The 16,172-nt window shown below is 35.5% G+C and overlaps 1 protein-coding gene and 1 long non-coding RNA gene across 2 annotated transcripts in view; one reads left to right on the top strand and one right to left on the bottom strand.

Annotated features, from left to right (window-relative positions):
- LOC109158160 overlaps nt 1–8,491 on the bottom strand; it is a 27,978-nt gene extending 19,487 nt beyond the window's left edge. Inside the window, exon 1 of the long non-coding RNA XR_002050318.1 lies at nt 8,481–8,491. This is a non-coding gene — a long non-coding RNA (uncharacterized LOC109158160). The remainder of the gene's footprint in view (nt 1–8,480) is intronic.
- On the top strand, nt 1,930–16,172 carry LOC109158154 (multisubstrate pseudouridine synthase 7). The gene is made up of 20 exons (XM_019305996.1): nt 1,930–2,144; nt 2,690–2,768; nt 2,879–3,076; nt 3,170–3,384; nt 4,022–4,094; nt 4,310–4,366; nt 5,461–5,540; nt 5,624–5,686; nt 5,899–5,986; nt 7,054–7,156; nt 7,368–7,471; nt 7,603–7,676; nt 11,498–11,562; nt 11,698–11,867; nt 12,793–12,860; nt 12,962–13,022; nt 14,290–14,327; nt 14,794–14,862; nt 14,976–15,342; nt 15,723–16,172. The coding sequence occupies exons 1-20, from the start codon at nt 1,933–1,935 to the stop codon at nt 15,750–15,752; spliced, it is 2,214 nt and encodes a 737-aa protein (XP_019161541.1). The 5' UTR covers nt 1,930–1,932; the 3' UTR covers nt 15,753–16,172.

The raw sequence follows: 16,172 nt of genomic DNA, 5'->3' as shown, positions 1-16,172 counted from the left end.
ATGTCAGATTACTTTAGGGAATGTTAGATTGCTGGGAATGTTAGATTCCTGTGTTTGGTTAAAATTTGGGTATGTAATATAATCATGTTTGGTTTGGGGTTATCTTTTATACACACTATAATATCCTTAACATATTTTCATATATTTTAATAAATTTAAAAATTAAAATAAATAAATAAGATAACGGTATCATATATAATTACATGATTTTAAACTATTAACTAAAATCTTGAACTTGAGAAATAAAATTATTTTATATGCTAACATAACATAATAAAAATAAAAAAATATATAATTACAAAAATAATTAATTATATATATAAAATAAACTAACATAACCAAGGTTATCTTACATTACCTAAGATTTTGAAGGGAATCACATTCCCTTCAAAATCCTATGTGGAGGGAATGTGACATTCCTTGGGAATGTTAGATTCCCTAAGATAATATGAACCAAACACCGGAATGTGAGCTTTGGAATGTCACATTCCCTTGGTTATGTTATATAACCTGAACCAAACGCCCCCTAAAAGTTTTTGCTGATTTACTTATTTAGTACTTAATTTGTAGGTTTTTTTTTTTTTTTTTTTTTTTTTTTTTTTTTTTTTTAAATTCGATTTAATCCGAAACCCAAACAAAATCGTCCGTAATTCAATCTTGAAAAATCTGATGAGTTGAACCCTTAAAAATAAATGGATAGAGAAATAATCTATGTAATGACTAATGCGATATTCGAATGGGTGTGTAGTTCCCATATCTGACCCATCCGATCCGTCCGAACCTTCGGATGCATAACCCCATGCACAAGAGTCCAACAAAGTTAAAGTCCACATGTTGTTGTATTTGTCATGTTTTACAACGACATTTGGAATGGTGTACCAAGAGTGAGTCTAAAGTGCTATCATACATGGTACATTCTAATATCATGATAAAAAACTTTGAAAATCGAATATTACATTTTAAAAAACTTTAAACGTTTTAATCGAATATTACGTGACTTTTAATTAGATATAAGTTAAAAGTCTAAATCAAATATCACTTAACTTTTTAAAAATATCTAAAAGTTTGAAATATTTAAACACATTTTAAATTTATAAAAGTCTTTAAAATACTGAATTGAATTTGAATAAAGCTAACAACCTCTTTTATTACCAGGACTATGTGGTCCAATGGTACCCAGGTTGGATTTCCATTTGGAAGATTGTGAGTTCAAGTCTTAGTGGAGGCGTTATTAGTAATAGAGCTAGTAGCATTCAAAAAAACAACCTCTTTTATTTTGCCCAAAATTTAATCAATCGTGGTACTATGGACCAATGTCCATCTTGTATTGTGGTCCTTTGTCCAAAAATTATGTGTAATATTTTATGTACTTGCAGTTGACATTTTATGTACCTATAAATAAATTAAAGAACGTAACATGTTCACTATAGATAAATAAAATAGTAATTACAAACACATAAACTGTTAACTGTAAGTACATAATATGTTAACTACAGACACATAATATCTTCAAATTATGTGTCCGCCGTTAACATATTTTGTTTATGCAATTAATAATTTACGTATCTGTAGTTATTAATTTATGTGTTTGTAGTCAACTTGTTATGTGTTTTTAATTTAGGCAAAAATTTGTGTGAGACCGTCTCACAAGTCTCAATTCGTGAAACGGGTCAGATATTTGATTAATGAGGTCAAAGACTCAACCCGCATCACGGACGGAGACACGTAAGACGGTATAACACAAATGTTACCCTTCAATTGATTTATGTTAATTATATGTACAAAAAAAATCAACTACAAACACATAATTTGAAAATTATTTTAGATCAAATTCCACAATGCAAGATACTAGATAGACATGATTCAATGGTCCATGATATAATTTGCCAAATTTAACCGGGTAAAAAGCTAAAAATACAATCAGTCAGTCTAATGCTGAAAGTCTTATGCCGTAGACTGACGCGAATTCAGCAGATTGTAAAACCCTGCAAAAGAAACCGCTTGTCAGCCCTAAAACCCTACAACTACTCTTCTCCATCAGCAGCATTCTCAGCAGAAGCCATGAATCCTATGGACGAGTCGGATGTAGGTATTTCCTGCTACATTTCTCACCTTCCTGGCTTCCGCGGAATCCTCAAACAAAGGTATATTTCTCTGCAAATATCTCTGATAAGGCTATATAGATGTTCATGTGCGTTTGTATTGTATATATTTCTATACTTGCATTGATAAGGCTAAAGGCTGGTTGCAGGTGAATGATTCATGTTATCTGTGTAAAATTAAGAGTCAAGCTGAATCTCCTGTAGAGGGTGTAATAATTGAATATTTGCCTTTGAACTTCTGGTAGTATAATTGATAAAAGATTAATCTATTTATTGATTTTTTGATGAGTTATTTACTATTTGGTGTTCTGTTCTGGAAATCCGGATGAAGACTTCCAATATTCCAATTTTGTTTTCCTGCCCATGGGCAGCTTTTTTGTTCTTACTCTAGTATTTTCAACTGATTTTTAGTTGCTTTGGTTGCTGGAAATGGGATATTGCCTTTCACCTTGTTTGTACAGCTTCATTCAACCATACTGATTTCCTTTACACATTCTTTATGTATTTGTAAATGGAATTTGAGTATTTGCAAAAGTGAAAGATATACTTTACCCTTGTTTGTATGTTTCTTTTAATTTTGCTTGCAGGTATTCGGACTTCATTGTAAATGAAGTTGATTTGGATGGCAATGTTGTTCATTTAACTTCATTGGATGCTCCACTTGAGGTGAGATTTTACATGATCTGTGTTTTTGTTGTATATAATGAAAACTAAATGATTTATTTCATCATCTGTGAATTACCTGATAGCAAAAGCTGTAACTTTATGCTTCCCAGATCCTTGAAGAAAAGGAGGTAAAGGTAACTGATCAGCCTGATAAAAGTTATGCAACTGAAGTAGAATCTTTCAGATCTCTTGCTGGAGATTCTGATGCTGACAAGCTTAAAGATTTTATAGACAAAATTAGTTCCGGTGTTGATGTCAGTGATGAATACATAACTCTTTCACCAAGCTCTAATAAATCCCATCGAACGGTTAGTTTTGATCAATCTGTTGCGTTGTTTTCATTTCTTTTATGCCTGTTTCATTTTGCATGCATACATTACTAATATATGATTGCATTTCAGGATATTCATAATTTTTTCAAGGAAAAGTTGAAATTGCTTGTTACGGACACTGTTGATGGACCAGAGGACTCCTCAAAGTGTGTTCGTGTTAGATTGAATGTTGGCAGAAATAGTGGAAGGGGTAGAAACTCCAGGAAAAGGAAAGATCGTGGTGATAAACCCTATGATAGTAGAGGTTCAGATCATTGGCCACAAGATCTTGGCAAGTTTCTGAGGTAAAGTTCTCTCCGTATTTCATACTGCTTATCCTATGTTTTCCTCTTAAGATGGATTTTCACATGGAATAATTAAGTTTAATTCACTCTGAAACCCTTTACTATCTGTGATTTTAATTCATTACCAAGCCCTGGGTCCCCAAATTGAATGATTAATCTTCTTCCTTATGATTTTAGTTTTATGATGTGCCATAACGGCCAAGAAACTGAAAAGCTTTTTTTGCCAAAATTTCCACTGCTCACTAGTTATAGTTATGAATTAATTGGTGGCTGGATGAGTTAATTTATTTAAACTCAGTATCTGTGAAGATTACTATGATCTAATGGGGGCAGAAGGATGTGAATTAAAAAAAAAACTAGAACAATTTCCGAGATAGTGAGATACGCATAATAAAGTGGGCTACCAGAATACCAGATCTCATTGAAGATTTCACCATTTTTTTTCCTTGCTAGTTACACATATTACAATTGAATCTGATTCAATCAGAAAATGCTCAAGGTTAAACCAATGACAATGAAATCAAGTAGGCTAGAGGGTGTTTAAATATTGGCTTGCCCTGCACTCCAGCAGAACATAATTCTTTCACCGAACTTAAAGCATGTCGTTTTAAGTGGAATCATGATGATAAATTTTCAGATTTCATCTTTACAAGGAGAACAAGGATACTCAGGAGGCTCTGGGTCTTATTTCCAAGATGCTTGGCGTTCAGGTATTTGCCATGCATTTACCATGTTTTACTCTTATATCTTTCATTTGCAAGCTTTTCCTATGCCTCATGTACTGAACTTACAAAGAATGTAGAAAAGGATTAAATTCTACGATGTTTTTATCTTGTCATATATGTTGTGAGCAATTGTGTTTATTTGGTTGGCCTTTTTCTATTCCTTATTACTGTGTGAAGTTCAATGATATTATGCATGGCAGCCTAGGTCCTTTGGATTTGCTGGTACGAAAGATAAGCGCTCCATTTCAACTCAAAGGGTAATATTTTAGCTCCTGTTTTGTTTCCAGTCAGCAGAACCATTATGTTTTTGTTGTCCATATGAATCTCTACCCTAACATTCATGATTATGCTGGACAGCCCAGAGAGTGAAGCAGTGTAAAACTGTAAATACAAGTAACTTTAACATGAGGATAACAAACAATAATGAAAAGAAAAAAAATCCCATTTTGTGCTGCACAGCAAGGAGTTCTTAACACTGTGTTGTTGGCAAACCTTCATTTGGTATAACAAGTTGGCTGTTTTTGCCAAGGGGGAAGGAGAAACATAAGGCTGAAATATTTGTGTTTTCTTTCATGTTGGTATGATTGTATGAAAAGCTCAAACAATAAGTGCTGCATTGTCTCTTCTCTGCATAATTTGGAGGAATTGGAAAGGTGGGAGTCATCCCCTTTTTACTTAGCCTCATCATTTCCTTTTATCAATTATATGATTACCAAATAAACTAGTTTACAAAGCCTTCTCAAAGTGAATGATTGTTCACAGATCTATTTTTCAAATGCTCCATTGTTGGAGGAGTTTATAAGCTATGTCTTTGTTTTGGTTGGTGTAAATACTTCCTTGCCCATGTATATTAATTTAAGCTTGGAATAAGAAATGTATTTATATATGTTTCTGTGTATCCTGGACTTAATAGAAAATTGCAACGCCTCAAGTGATTGATGGCAACAAAGTAAACTAAAATTCTCCTTTTCAGCTAAAGTTCAACCAACTGGACCACTTTAAATTATAAAAACAAGACATTTCTTGTCTGATTCCAAGTGGTAGGCTCCACACCTTATGAGATGTGTCCTTACCCCCAAGCCACTCTTTATTGCAAATAAACAAAGAATAAAGTATAGAGAGAGAGAAGAATAGCAGCATACTTAATAGGAGACTACTTGCTACTTGTATGTGTTATTAAACAACATTTTTGGTTGCATAAAGCCGTAAAGTGATGTATATTAAAACTTAGATGTGCTGAATCACAAATGGCGTTGGACAACAAGCCTGTTCATTTACTTGCTGCATAAAAACCCCTTGCTTATATTTGTTATATGCATCTATATCTGTATAGTTTGTTTCATGCACTTAGGTGACTGTTTTCAAGCAACGGGCAAACAAATTGGCAGCTCTCAATGAAAGGTTGATTGGACTCAAAGTTGGTGACTTCTGGTGAGATCAATGTCATTTTTATGGTGTGGTCAATAAAAGATCATTTATGTCTGCAACTGTGACAGCTGGTATTGAAATGACAGCCATGTTAACGAAGGGCTTCAGCTTGGGCAGCTTTTTGGGAACCAATTCACAATAACATTGAGGTATGGTTAAATTGAACTTCTGTATGTTTCCTATGTTCATGTAAATATTGCCTTGTATATGTGCTTCATTATATGACATCTTATGTGATGTACAATTGAGATCTATATATGGGTTTTGCATGAACGGTATTGAATGGTCAAATACTCGTAGAGTTACTTTATTCTATGACATCATTATATGCGTGTACAATTGAAGTTCTCTCAATGTGCAGGGGGGTTGTTGCAGAATCTGATGATATTATAAAAGCCTCTGTTATTTCACTGGGAAAGAATGGTTTTATTAATTACTTTGGTCTGCAGGTACTCTGATTTTTGTTCTTGTCTCTTTTTAATCAATATGTACCAGCCCTCCCTTATTTAAAATGAGGGGCAAGTGGGCAACTGTTCCTACTGCATGCTGATTTCTTTATCTTCCAGTAGTTTCTCATATCTCTTCATGGCTCTACTGAATGTCTTGTTGTAGTCGCATCTTTTTTACAAGATATACAAATTTCGGTGACGTTGAATCTTTATCTTTTGTAAATGCTTTTGTACATCTAGGGGGCGTTTGGTTCACGGAATGTTAGATTACCTTAGGGAATGTTAGATTGCTGGGAATGTTAGATTCCTGTGTTTGGTTTAAAACTAAGATATGTAAATAAGAAAACGGTAATAAGATAAATTGATTAAAACATCCAAAGCCTAACCTTAGTAATAAGACAAGAGAATGTGAGATTACCTAAGAAATTGGAGGGTATCTCACATTCCCTTCCAATAGTTAAAAACTTAATGCGGAGGTTATCTGACATTCCCTGGGAAAGTTACATAACCTGAACCAAACATGAGAATCTTATATTACCAAGCAAATATAACCTGAACCAAACGCCCCCCTAAACTCTGATATAGTTTTGCTTGGACTTTTTTGTACATTTGACATATTTGCTATATTAGTCTGCTTGATGTAGTGCGAAGAGCAGTAATCTTGAAATACGATTGTTGCTATTCTTGCCTTGTTGAAACATTGACTGCCAATGTGTTCTCATCAATTTGAGTTGTGTGTTTATTAATTCATCTTAATTCATATAATTGCATTATATGATGGCCTATAAGATTAGATATTCATATTCTTCAAATAATATTCATTATCCGTTTATTGTCTAAATTTAGATCAGGAAAATTCAAGCAGTTAATAGTTCGACTTTTTATTGAATTTATTGTTGGTTGTACCAAATTTGCATTTTCATTACTTCTCATTTTGGTTTTAAAAGGCTTGTTAAATATTTATGTTATTTCCAATTTTTGGAACACTGAATTAAAGTTTACTAATGTGCTATGATTGTTTCAATATTATTACTTCTAACTTAGTTATTATATGAAAATGGATTTAGCGATTTGGAAGCAGTTCAGTGCCAACACATCTCATTGGAGCTACACTACTGCGTGGAGAGTGGAAAGCAGCTGTCAACATGATTCTTGATCCAAGAGAAGGGGATATCCTTCTACATTTTCTATCATATGGCATTCCTCTTTGACCTTACCAAATAAAATAAAGCATAAAATGAAAAAAGTCAAAAACTTAAGAAAATTACCCCAATTCCAATTTATTATTTTGTATTATGTATCTCCTGCTAGTCGTAAATTACTGCATGCACTTTAATACTTTTCAATAAAGATATGTTCTTCTCAGCTTAATCTTGAATACAGAAGAATGTCATAAGCAGAGTAAGGGAATATTACAAGGAGAGTGGTGATATTGATGGGACTTTGAGGCAATTACCTCGCCATTTGGTAGCTGAAAGGGCTATTGTAAGTTGTAACCTACATCCTAAATATTTCGATTTTGATTCCTCTAGCTAATATTAGCACAAGTCTGTCCATATGCATAAGATGAATCTTTTTCTTAACTGTGTTTAATATTTGCTTTCAACATTTCCCAGTTGCAATGCTTAAAGAAAAACCAACAGAACTACTTGCAAGCTCTTAAGGGTATACCTAGGACCCTTCGAATGATGTAAGTTACCACTGGAACTGTTATTTTTCTCCAGCTGTTCAAATGATGTAAGTTGCACATTTTGATAGTTTTTCTCCCAAAATACTTGCTAGGAAATCATTTTTTGACAAAGGGAGAAATGCTAAAAAGTCATTTTTCTAACCTTGACACTGAAAAAGAACATGACAACCAAAAAGAGAATCCATCAAAGCAGAAAGAATCTGCCATGCCCTTTAAACTTGTAAATTTATAGACAAGAGAAAACACATTATTGAGAAGAGAAGGTTATGGAAGTCTAGGCTTTCATAAGTTTCCTTGTATAGTAATATTTACAATGTATTTATGGTAACTGGGCTATACAATGGGCTTGTACAAAGGAGGGCTACATTAGGGTTTTCTATATTTTAACTCTCCCCGTTAAGTTGAGCATATAAATCTTATATACTAAGCTTGTCACACGTATAATAAATGCAGCAATGCAAGGATCCCTAAGAGATTTGATAAGAATATCTCTTCTCTTAGATGATTAGCTGAATTGACAAAACTTGTAGCAATGCGTCTAGATTAGATCTTATCTTTAAGACTATCAACTTCTATGCCCTCGGTCATCTCAAGAAAGACTGGATTTTAGGCAATGCACACTGTTTCTTTCAGTTTCATTTATGTTGCTGCACCATATTTGAGTTTTGAAGTAAGTGCTCCCACTGCTCCAACCATATGAGCTACATGCTTCCAAAGGCATTACCTGATATTCAGTTTTTGAACAGGATGTTGCAACACCTTTGTTTTTACTCATAGATGTCAAATAACCACTAATTAGAACACAAAAGTTGTGTCTATAGTATGTCTGTACAGTTGTGTCTGTAGGATGTTTGTAGAGTTGTATCTATAGGATTGTGTCTTTTGAGTTATATATATATATATATATGTGTGTGTGTGTGTGTGTGTGTGTCAGTGTGTGTGTTGCCTCTCCATTGAGACAAGAGTAATACAACAGATTCTTCTCATCTTTCTTAACATGGTATCAAAGCAAAAGAGTAAGATAAGAATTTTTTTTCCACATGAATAATAGAAGTTACTGTTCATTCAGTTTTTATTTATTTATTTATTTTTTCTCAAATTACTTGCTATTGGTAAGATTTTTTTTGTCAAATTAGTATTACCTATCCCTTCTAAAGTCTTTGGTGAGCTTGACCTAGCAAGCCCCATCGTACTCGTTGCCACTGTCGCCGGACCTCTTTTTCATGGACCGGCGCTTGTGAGCAGGATTATGATATATGCCGGGGCCATGATTATTTAAGAAGTTTTATTTTATTATAATTACATTACATAGTTTAGATATTAAGAAACTACTAAATAGTTATTTAGAAACTAATAAATAGTTTGTTGAAACCCTAGGCCTTCCTCGTGGGAATGTGCCCATTAGGTTAATACTTGTATAAGTAGTAGATCTCTGTACAGTTCTATTGAGACAATATGATGAATCCTTTTTATTCTTTCACATCATCTAACATGGTATCGGATCTTAAAAAACCCTAGTATCCCCTTTCTTCCGCCACGTATGTGGATTTTTTGTTCCGATGTGTTTGGTGGTTTTCTTCCCAATCTTTAACCATTGGACCTCTTGAAACCTCGTCAAGAGCTCACGCCTGAAGACCTATCAGTGATCTCCGCTGCACGCGCTCTCACGCGTCGCCATCTCTATCGGAGTCCTCTTGGTTTTCCAGCCAGATCTCCGTTCAAGGTGTCGTTGTTTCCCTTGGACTCACCTGTTGCTTCCCTTGGACTCACCTTGAAGAGACGCCCCTTGGAGTGTGTTCGGATCCTCCATCGACGTCGGCCGTTGCCGACTACCTCGTGAGGTAGTTTTTTGTCTTTTCCCGAATATTGTTATGGCTTCGTTTACCACAACTTTCACCTCTTTTCTTTCCATTACCATGGATAAATTAATTGGTGGTGAAAACTATGCCTCTTGGGCATGAAACTCTGGTTCAAAGGCGAAGGTGTGTCTACCCATCTGGACACAGCTTGAAGACATTAAAGAGAATAAAGGCGAATGGGAGAAGGTAGATGTGTTGTTGTGCAATATGCTTTGGCAGTCGATTGATCCCAAACTCCATAACATTTACATGGCTTATGAAACGTGCTATGACGTTTGAACAAAGCAAAGTCTCTTTACACTAATGATATTCAACGCCTTTGTTCTCTAATTTCCAATATGCTTAACATTCGTGGTATAGTTGATATGGATATACCGGAATTCCTTGGCCGAATATAAGCATTACATCAAGAATATAACAATTTGATGCCTCATGAGAAGACTGCAGAGGGTCATGTGAAGCAGTGTGACAAGTTCTTTATGGTGTTCACCTTAGTTACCTTTCGCCCAAACTTGGTTCATGTTTGAGATCAGATTCTGGCAAGTTCTACGGGATCCACTTTGATTGTAGCTTCTGCCAAACTACTTCGAGTCACCTCTGCTCCTTCAATTGAACCTATAGGGGATTCGTCTGTACTAGCATCTCGAGTTGCAGATAAAGGACCATCTGGTGTTGGTGGTACTCGTCGTGGCAATTGACCTCGTTGTGACTATTGCCACAAGTTAGGATATACCAAGGATCGTTGCTTCAAGTTGCATGGCAGGCGTCCACTCTGTTAATGTGGTACAAGCCACTGGATCTGAGACTCAGACTCAGGGTTCGAGTTCTACCTCATTTGAGATGGCCCCAACTGAATGTGAAGAATACCTCAAGTTTAAAGCATCTTGACTTGGTACTTCCACACCTGCTCCAAATGCTAGTAGTTTTTCTCTGGTTTGTCTCTCTCAAACTAGTACCCCAAGTACTTGGATTCTGGACTCAGGTGCCTTAGATTATATTTCTGGTAATCTATCCCCTATGACTAATGTCTCAAAGGCTAAGACTTTGCTAATGTTTACCAACATATTGAATGTCTAATGCATCCATCTTCTCCCATTCTCATTTATTTTCTTGAATGTCCTCAACTTTTGTGTCTAGATGGGAAGACATACCTTGGCCTTTGAACCAAAGTTTCACAGACGCAACCCAAGATGCATAATTTTCACTCCCAACTAATTTATCCATGGTAATGGAGGGGAAGGAGGTAAAAGTGGTGGAAGACGATGCTATAACGATGAACATGAGAAGAAACAAGTCAAACAACACTGTCTGGTCGGCGACGGCGGCCGGTGGCCGGCGGAGTTGACCGGTAGGGATGAGGGATCTGAAAACACTGCAAGGTGTGTCTCCTCAAGATGAATCCAATGGAGGCAGCGGCACCTTGATCGGAGATCTGGCCGGAAAACATTGGGAAACTCCGGTGACGGCGGTGGCGCTTGAGGGCGCATGCGGCAGCGGATGGCGACGGGTCTTCAGGTCTAGGTTCGCGACAAGGTTCCAAGAGGGCCTGTGGTGTTGGTTTGGGAGAAAAACCACTAGGCACGCGTTGGAACGAAGGAGACAGTCGCGGTAGACTGGCGGCGGCGGAAAGAAAGGGTTTATTTAGGATTTAGGCTCTAATACCATGTTCAATGATGTAGAAGAGTAAAAGGATTCATCGTATTCCGTGTAAAGAACTGTACAAAACTACAAATATCTACTATTTATACAGGAATAAACTATTAACCTAATGGGCCCATTCCTGAAAGGGCCTAGGGTTTCAACACTCTAAAAGATTACAAAAGACATGCTGCACGAAAACTAATGTTTTCTGCAGAGTAAAATGTCTTTCAGATCAAGTGCAATAGTTATTTTATTTTTAAGTGTATGAAAAACTTCTGATTAAGACCTTGCATTTAAATGGGAACTAATTCTGCACCGCAGGTATGTACATAGTTATCAAAGTTATCTATGGAACCATGCAGCGAGCTTCAGAGTGCAAAAGCATGGTACATGGTCAACTAGTCTATACTACATTTCTAGCTACTTTCTGTGTGTTCATATATCATGTTGATCTCTTGTCACCTGGCTAGTTGGGAGTGACTTGGTTTGTTCTGTGGTTGTTTTCATTTTCCCTTGTGTAGGATTTGACCAAGTTGTAGTGGGAGATTTGGTGTATTGCAAAGAACCATGTACTGAGAAGGAAACTTATCTGGAATGTGAAGATGGTAGTGGCAATGACACAAATGATAGCATTAATCCGGATGAGATTTCTGAAACTGATGTTCCTGAAGAAAGAAATATTTCAGTTAAGGTAGATTACTACTACCATTTAACTTTCTGTAACTGGTATTTCCATGAAAGCACTTCTGGTAAAAAGGTATTTAGCATAGCCTGAAATTCTATCTTATTGTGCAGCAAATATCTCAACAATGCCTAAATGAATTTAATATTGTGCTCTCTGAAAGGGTCAGATTTATATTGAGGGTCCAAGATTTATGGGTATGTGGTAGAAAAAAGATGGGCAGTGGCCAGTTGGTTGCAGTTACAAAATTCATCTAGGAATGTGTATTTTTTGGAGATTCTCAAGAAGTTTTCATGCTGTGTACAAAGAGTATATCTTTTATTTTGATGGATAGGCCCAAACTAACTGAACCAATAAAATTTCCCCACCCGAACAGAAGTCAAGTAGCTAGTGATAGTGGTTCGTCCGTCTTTCCTTATGTGCTATCAAACATGCTGTTTGCAAGTGGCTAGTGAATAGTGATTCAATGGTAGGTCTTTATGTATGCTATCAAACTTGGTATTTCAAGGGATCTCTCTTAGAGTCTACAATTTTCTATATGTTTTCCTTATTCTCTTTCCAATAACCAAAATATGATATAGAGGAAACAACATAAACTCACTAATGCTCAACTAATATTAAGGGTACTTGCTATGCGTTACAAGTACCTAAGCACTCTTTAAAGAACTTGGGTGTGTTTTTATAATACTTCCATAAAACCATGAATCATCAAAAACTATTAATATAAGGGGGATATTTTGAGGGGGTAAGGGAATAATTGTGTTAGTGACTGAATTCAAAAGATATTTTGAGGGGGTAAGGGAATAATTGTGTTAGTGACTGAATTCAAAAGGGTTCTCTGTCTGTCCATAATCTTACATCCATTTATATTATTGAGTAGCATTATCTATTTTATTTAAATCAAGATAATGAGACAGTAACTATGTTTGGACAGGCTGTAAATGAAGAAGATATAAGATCTGGAACTTATACAATTGATGATGTTGTCCTTCCATTGCCAGGGTAAGGATAAAGAATTAAACCTTTACATGGTTGTGTTTTTTTGTTTAAGTTGTAATGTTACATAGCTTGCATTTGATTTTTTTATTCTTTTCTTATTGCAGGTCAAGAGTAATTTATCCATCTAATGACATTGCAAAAATATACCATGACTTAGCGGAAAAGGTCTAGTCTCATTGGAATTGCCTTCTACCTGCTTGCTATTTACTCTTCTCAGATATCTATTTAGCTCATGACTACACAACTTCAATGTTACCTTCTGCATTTCAAGACCCAATTCAATCACATACCCTTATTTTCTTTTTTCCTTCTTTTTCCGTTTCTGTAAATACCTACCCCTCTGTTGCCTCCTACCCTACCTCACCATCCTTCATCCTTTCCAGTTTTCTCCAATGAAGTGATACATGCTAGAGCACAATACATTCTATGATGTGATTGACTGATTGATACTCCATGTTCTTTTAAAACATGCATTGCCTAGTACACATACTACACACACACGGAGTCAATAAAAAGTTCCTTCTGTGAAAGCTTTCTTTGGAAACTGGAAGAAAAAGAAAAGAAAAAAAGCAACCCAGCCAGCCCCAGAGCCATGTACACGTTACCTTCCTAATGCCACATTATTAGCATGGAACTTCAAAGCTCAAAGTTTGGTTGAATTTTTTATTAGTTCTCATAGAGATAGAAATCATAATTTCCCTTTTCTGTGGGTAACCTTTCTTACCCTGCTTATGTACAAAAAATAATGTACCTTGCATCTTATGCCCCTCATGGTGCAAGTACAGTGTGGTGCACCTCAAACCCACACCACATTGCCATCCCTAGTCACTAGTCCCTGGAGTAACATTCTATAAAAATCTAATAATAGTTCAGTGCCTCACTAAAACCCCTCATTTCTACTTTTAAGTGTATCAACTATACTTAAAAAAAAGTACTTCGAAAATGATGAGTTTATTTAATAAGGCTTATAAAGCACTTTGCATCAATTTAAAAATTCAATTTACATTGTAATATACACCAGGTGCGTTGAAATAATTTTTTCAATAGCTAATACAGCAAGTTTATTGAACTCATGTATAACACTTTGTAAAAGAATTGTAGTTATTGCCTGCTAATAACCTGTGATTTGTTATTTAATTAACTGTTATTATCCTCTAGTGAAGAGAATGGCCTACACTCCTAAATTCCTTGCACAGATTTATCTAGTCAGATAACACCAAGCCCTACCGGCTGATGAATTCTTCATATTATTCTATTGCTGTCTACTAAAATAAGAAACATAATGGGATATAAAAGATAAATCAGAATACATGCAAACTATTCAGATAACACCGAGCACAGATTTATCTGCACACCCACTATAGGATGCTTTGATGCCTGATTATTCTTCAGTCTTGTTTGCTCCTGAAATTTAGTCTTCCTTCCTCGACAGGATGGTGTCAAATTGACAGAGAGCATGCATAATGTCAAGTGAGTAGCTGAAGGCCTTCTTTTAACTTATTTAACTGCCTTTTGAGGCCTCATCATTTTTTTCCAGCTATATATATATATATATATATATATATATATATATATATATATATATATATATTATATTGCAATAAACTGGAGTAGGAAACTTTCATGCACATACATACTGACTCTGGTGAACTTTACAATATGAAGCACATTTTATTTATGGTTCCAACAGGATACCATTATGAATTTTCTAGGCTTTGATATATTCTTCAACCATTTCCTCCTTCCATTTATCATAAATTTGTTATTTAAATAGTGTGAAAAGCACTTGCCTTACACTCTCCCAGAAGCATTTTCACCATGTTAAGGGAGAGCATACAACTTAACTTGCTATGCAGTTTTCATTTCTTGTGTTCTGTGGGTATCCAGTTTTACTAATTCTGTAAATTGTTTTGAATGGTATAACTACTTTCTGCAGGGAGTTTTCAATAACCAATATGACTGGTAGTTACAGACGTGTTTTCCAAAAGCCAAAGGACTTTGAATGGTAGGATTGCTTCTCCTGCACATTACCAGCTTCAATAATTATATGTGATCATTAAAATGTTTCTTGAACTTTACATCTGTATTTATCTGTCGGCTTATCTATCACCCTTGCAGGGAATTGATTGCGTATTGTGATGGTACACAATCTCTTGCGGAAACAGATTGGGACATTATTTCCAAGTCAGTAACGGGTAGCCAGGTCAGAGATTCGGGATCAGCAAAAGACAAGGATGATGAACTTTCAATTGGTATTAGGACCGAGTCAAAGAACATTGAAGCTGAGAACAATAATGATCAGGAACTAGGTCCAGAACCTGAACGCATGGATGAAGTTAAGATCAAAACAGTGTCACAACCAGAGGAATCTTTGGATGGTTCTAGAGCTCAGGAAAACCAAATGGCTCTCAAAATGACTTTTACTCTGCCTGCATCTTGCTATGCAACTATGGCTGTGAGGGAGCTGCTGAAAACATCTACTTCTGTACGTATTCATTTAAACTACTTAGCTCTCTGAAGATCTTGTTTTAATTTTGTTTTGAAATTGGAATCTAGTAGAAAGAAGATATTAGTCTTTCTCCGTACCATGATGTGACACAACTCTTGTACAAACTTACCCCCTCCGTACCTACCAAAGAGAAAGAATAAACTAAGCTTGTCATCACAATGTTATTTACTTATGGTTGAACAAAGATACATAAAAACATAAAAAAAAATGCTTTCTTTAACAAAGTTGTGTTATTAAGATAGCTGGCTAGTTGGTAATTTAAGTGTCTCTGAACATGAAAGAAAGTTCTAGTCAGTACTGCTTTTCATGGATTTTATTTCATGTATGGTTCGATAGTAATTCGTTTTCTTGTGCAGGTTGCATTTCACAAGTCCTTAAACGAGTAACCAAATGCACATACTTCTGCAAAACCATTGGCTTTAAGATGTTCTACATCCGTTTTTTGGCTATCAGGTGACAAAGGTATTGTATCTCTACTTTCCTAGATACACATTGTCAGAGAGAACTAACACTTGGAAAAGGTGCGACAACAAAGATGGCTTGTCCTTAAGGGCTAATGGTAGTGATGTTTCTTGATATCATGTATCTTTTGATTTTTATGCTAATACATATTCTAGAAAAAGATGGCCTGTCCTTGATTGTCATGAGTAGTCCATAGTTGCACTATTGCTCTTATCTCTGTATTTTCACATCTGCATACACAGCGCAAGTGAGGTATGTTTTGCCTTCAAATGGTAAAAAAAAATACTTTTAACATTAAAACGTTGATCGGCATTTTGAATAATTTATGGAGAAAGATATGCCAA

Source organism: Ipomoea nil, unplaced genomic scaffold (genome assembly GCF_001879475.1).
Source record: "Ipomoea nil cultivar Tokyo-kokei standard unplaced genomic scaffold, Asagao_1.1 scaffold2805, whole genome shotgun sequence".
Classification (NCBI taxonomy): Eukaryota; Viridiplantae; Streptophyta; class Magnoliopsida; order Solanales; family Convolvulaceae; genus Ipomoea; species Ipomoea nil.
This window is presented reverse-complemented; position numbering and strand designations above follow the sequence as displayed.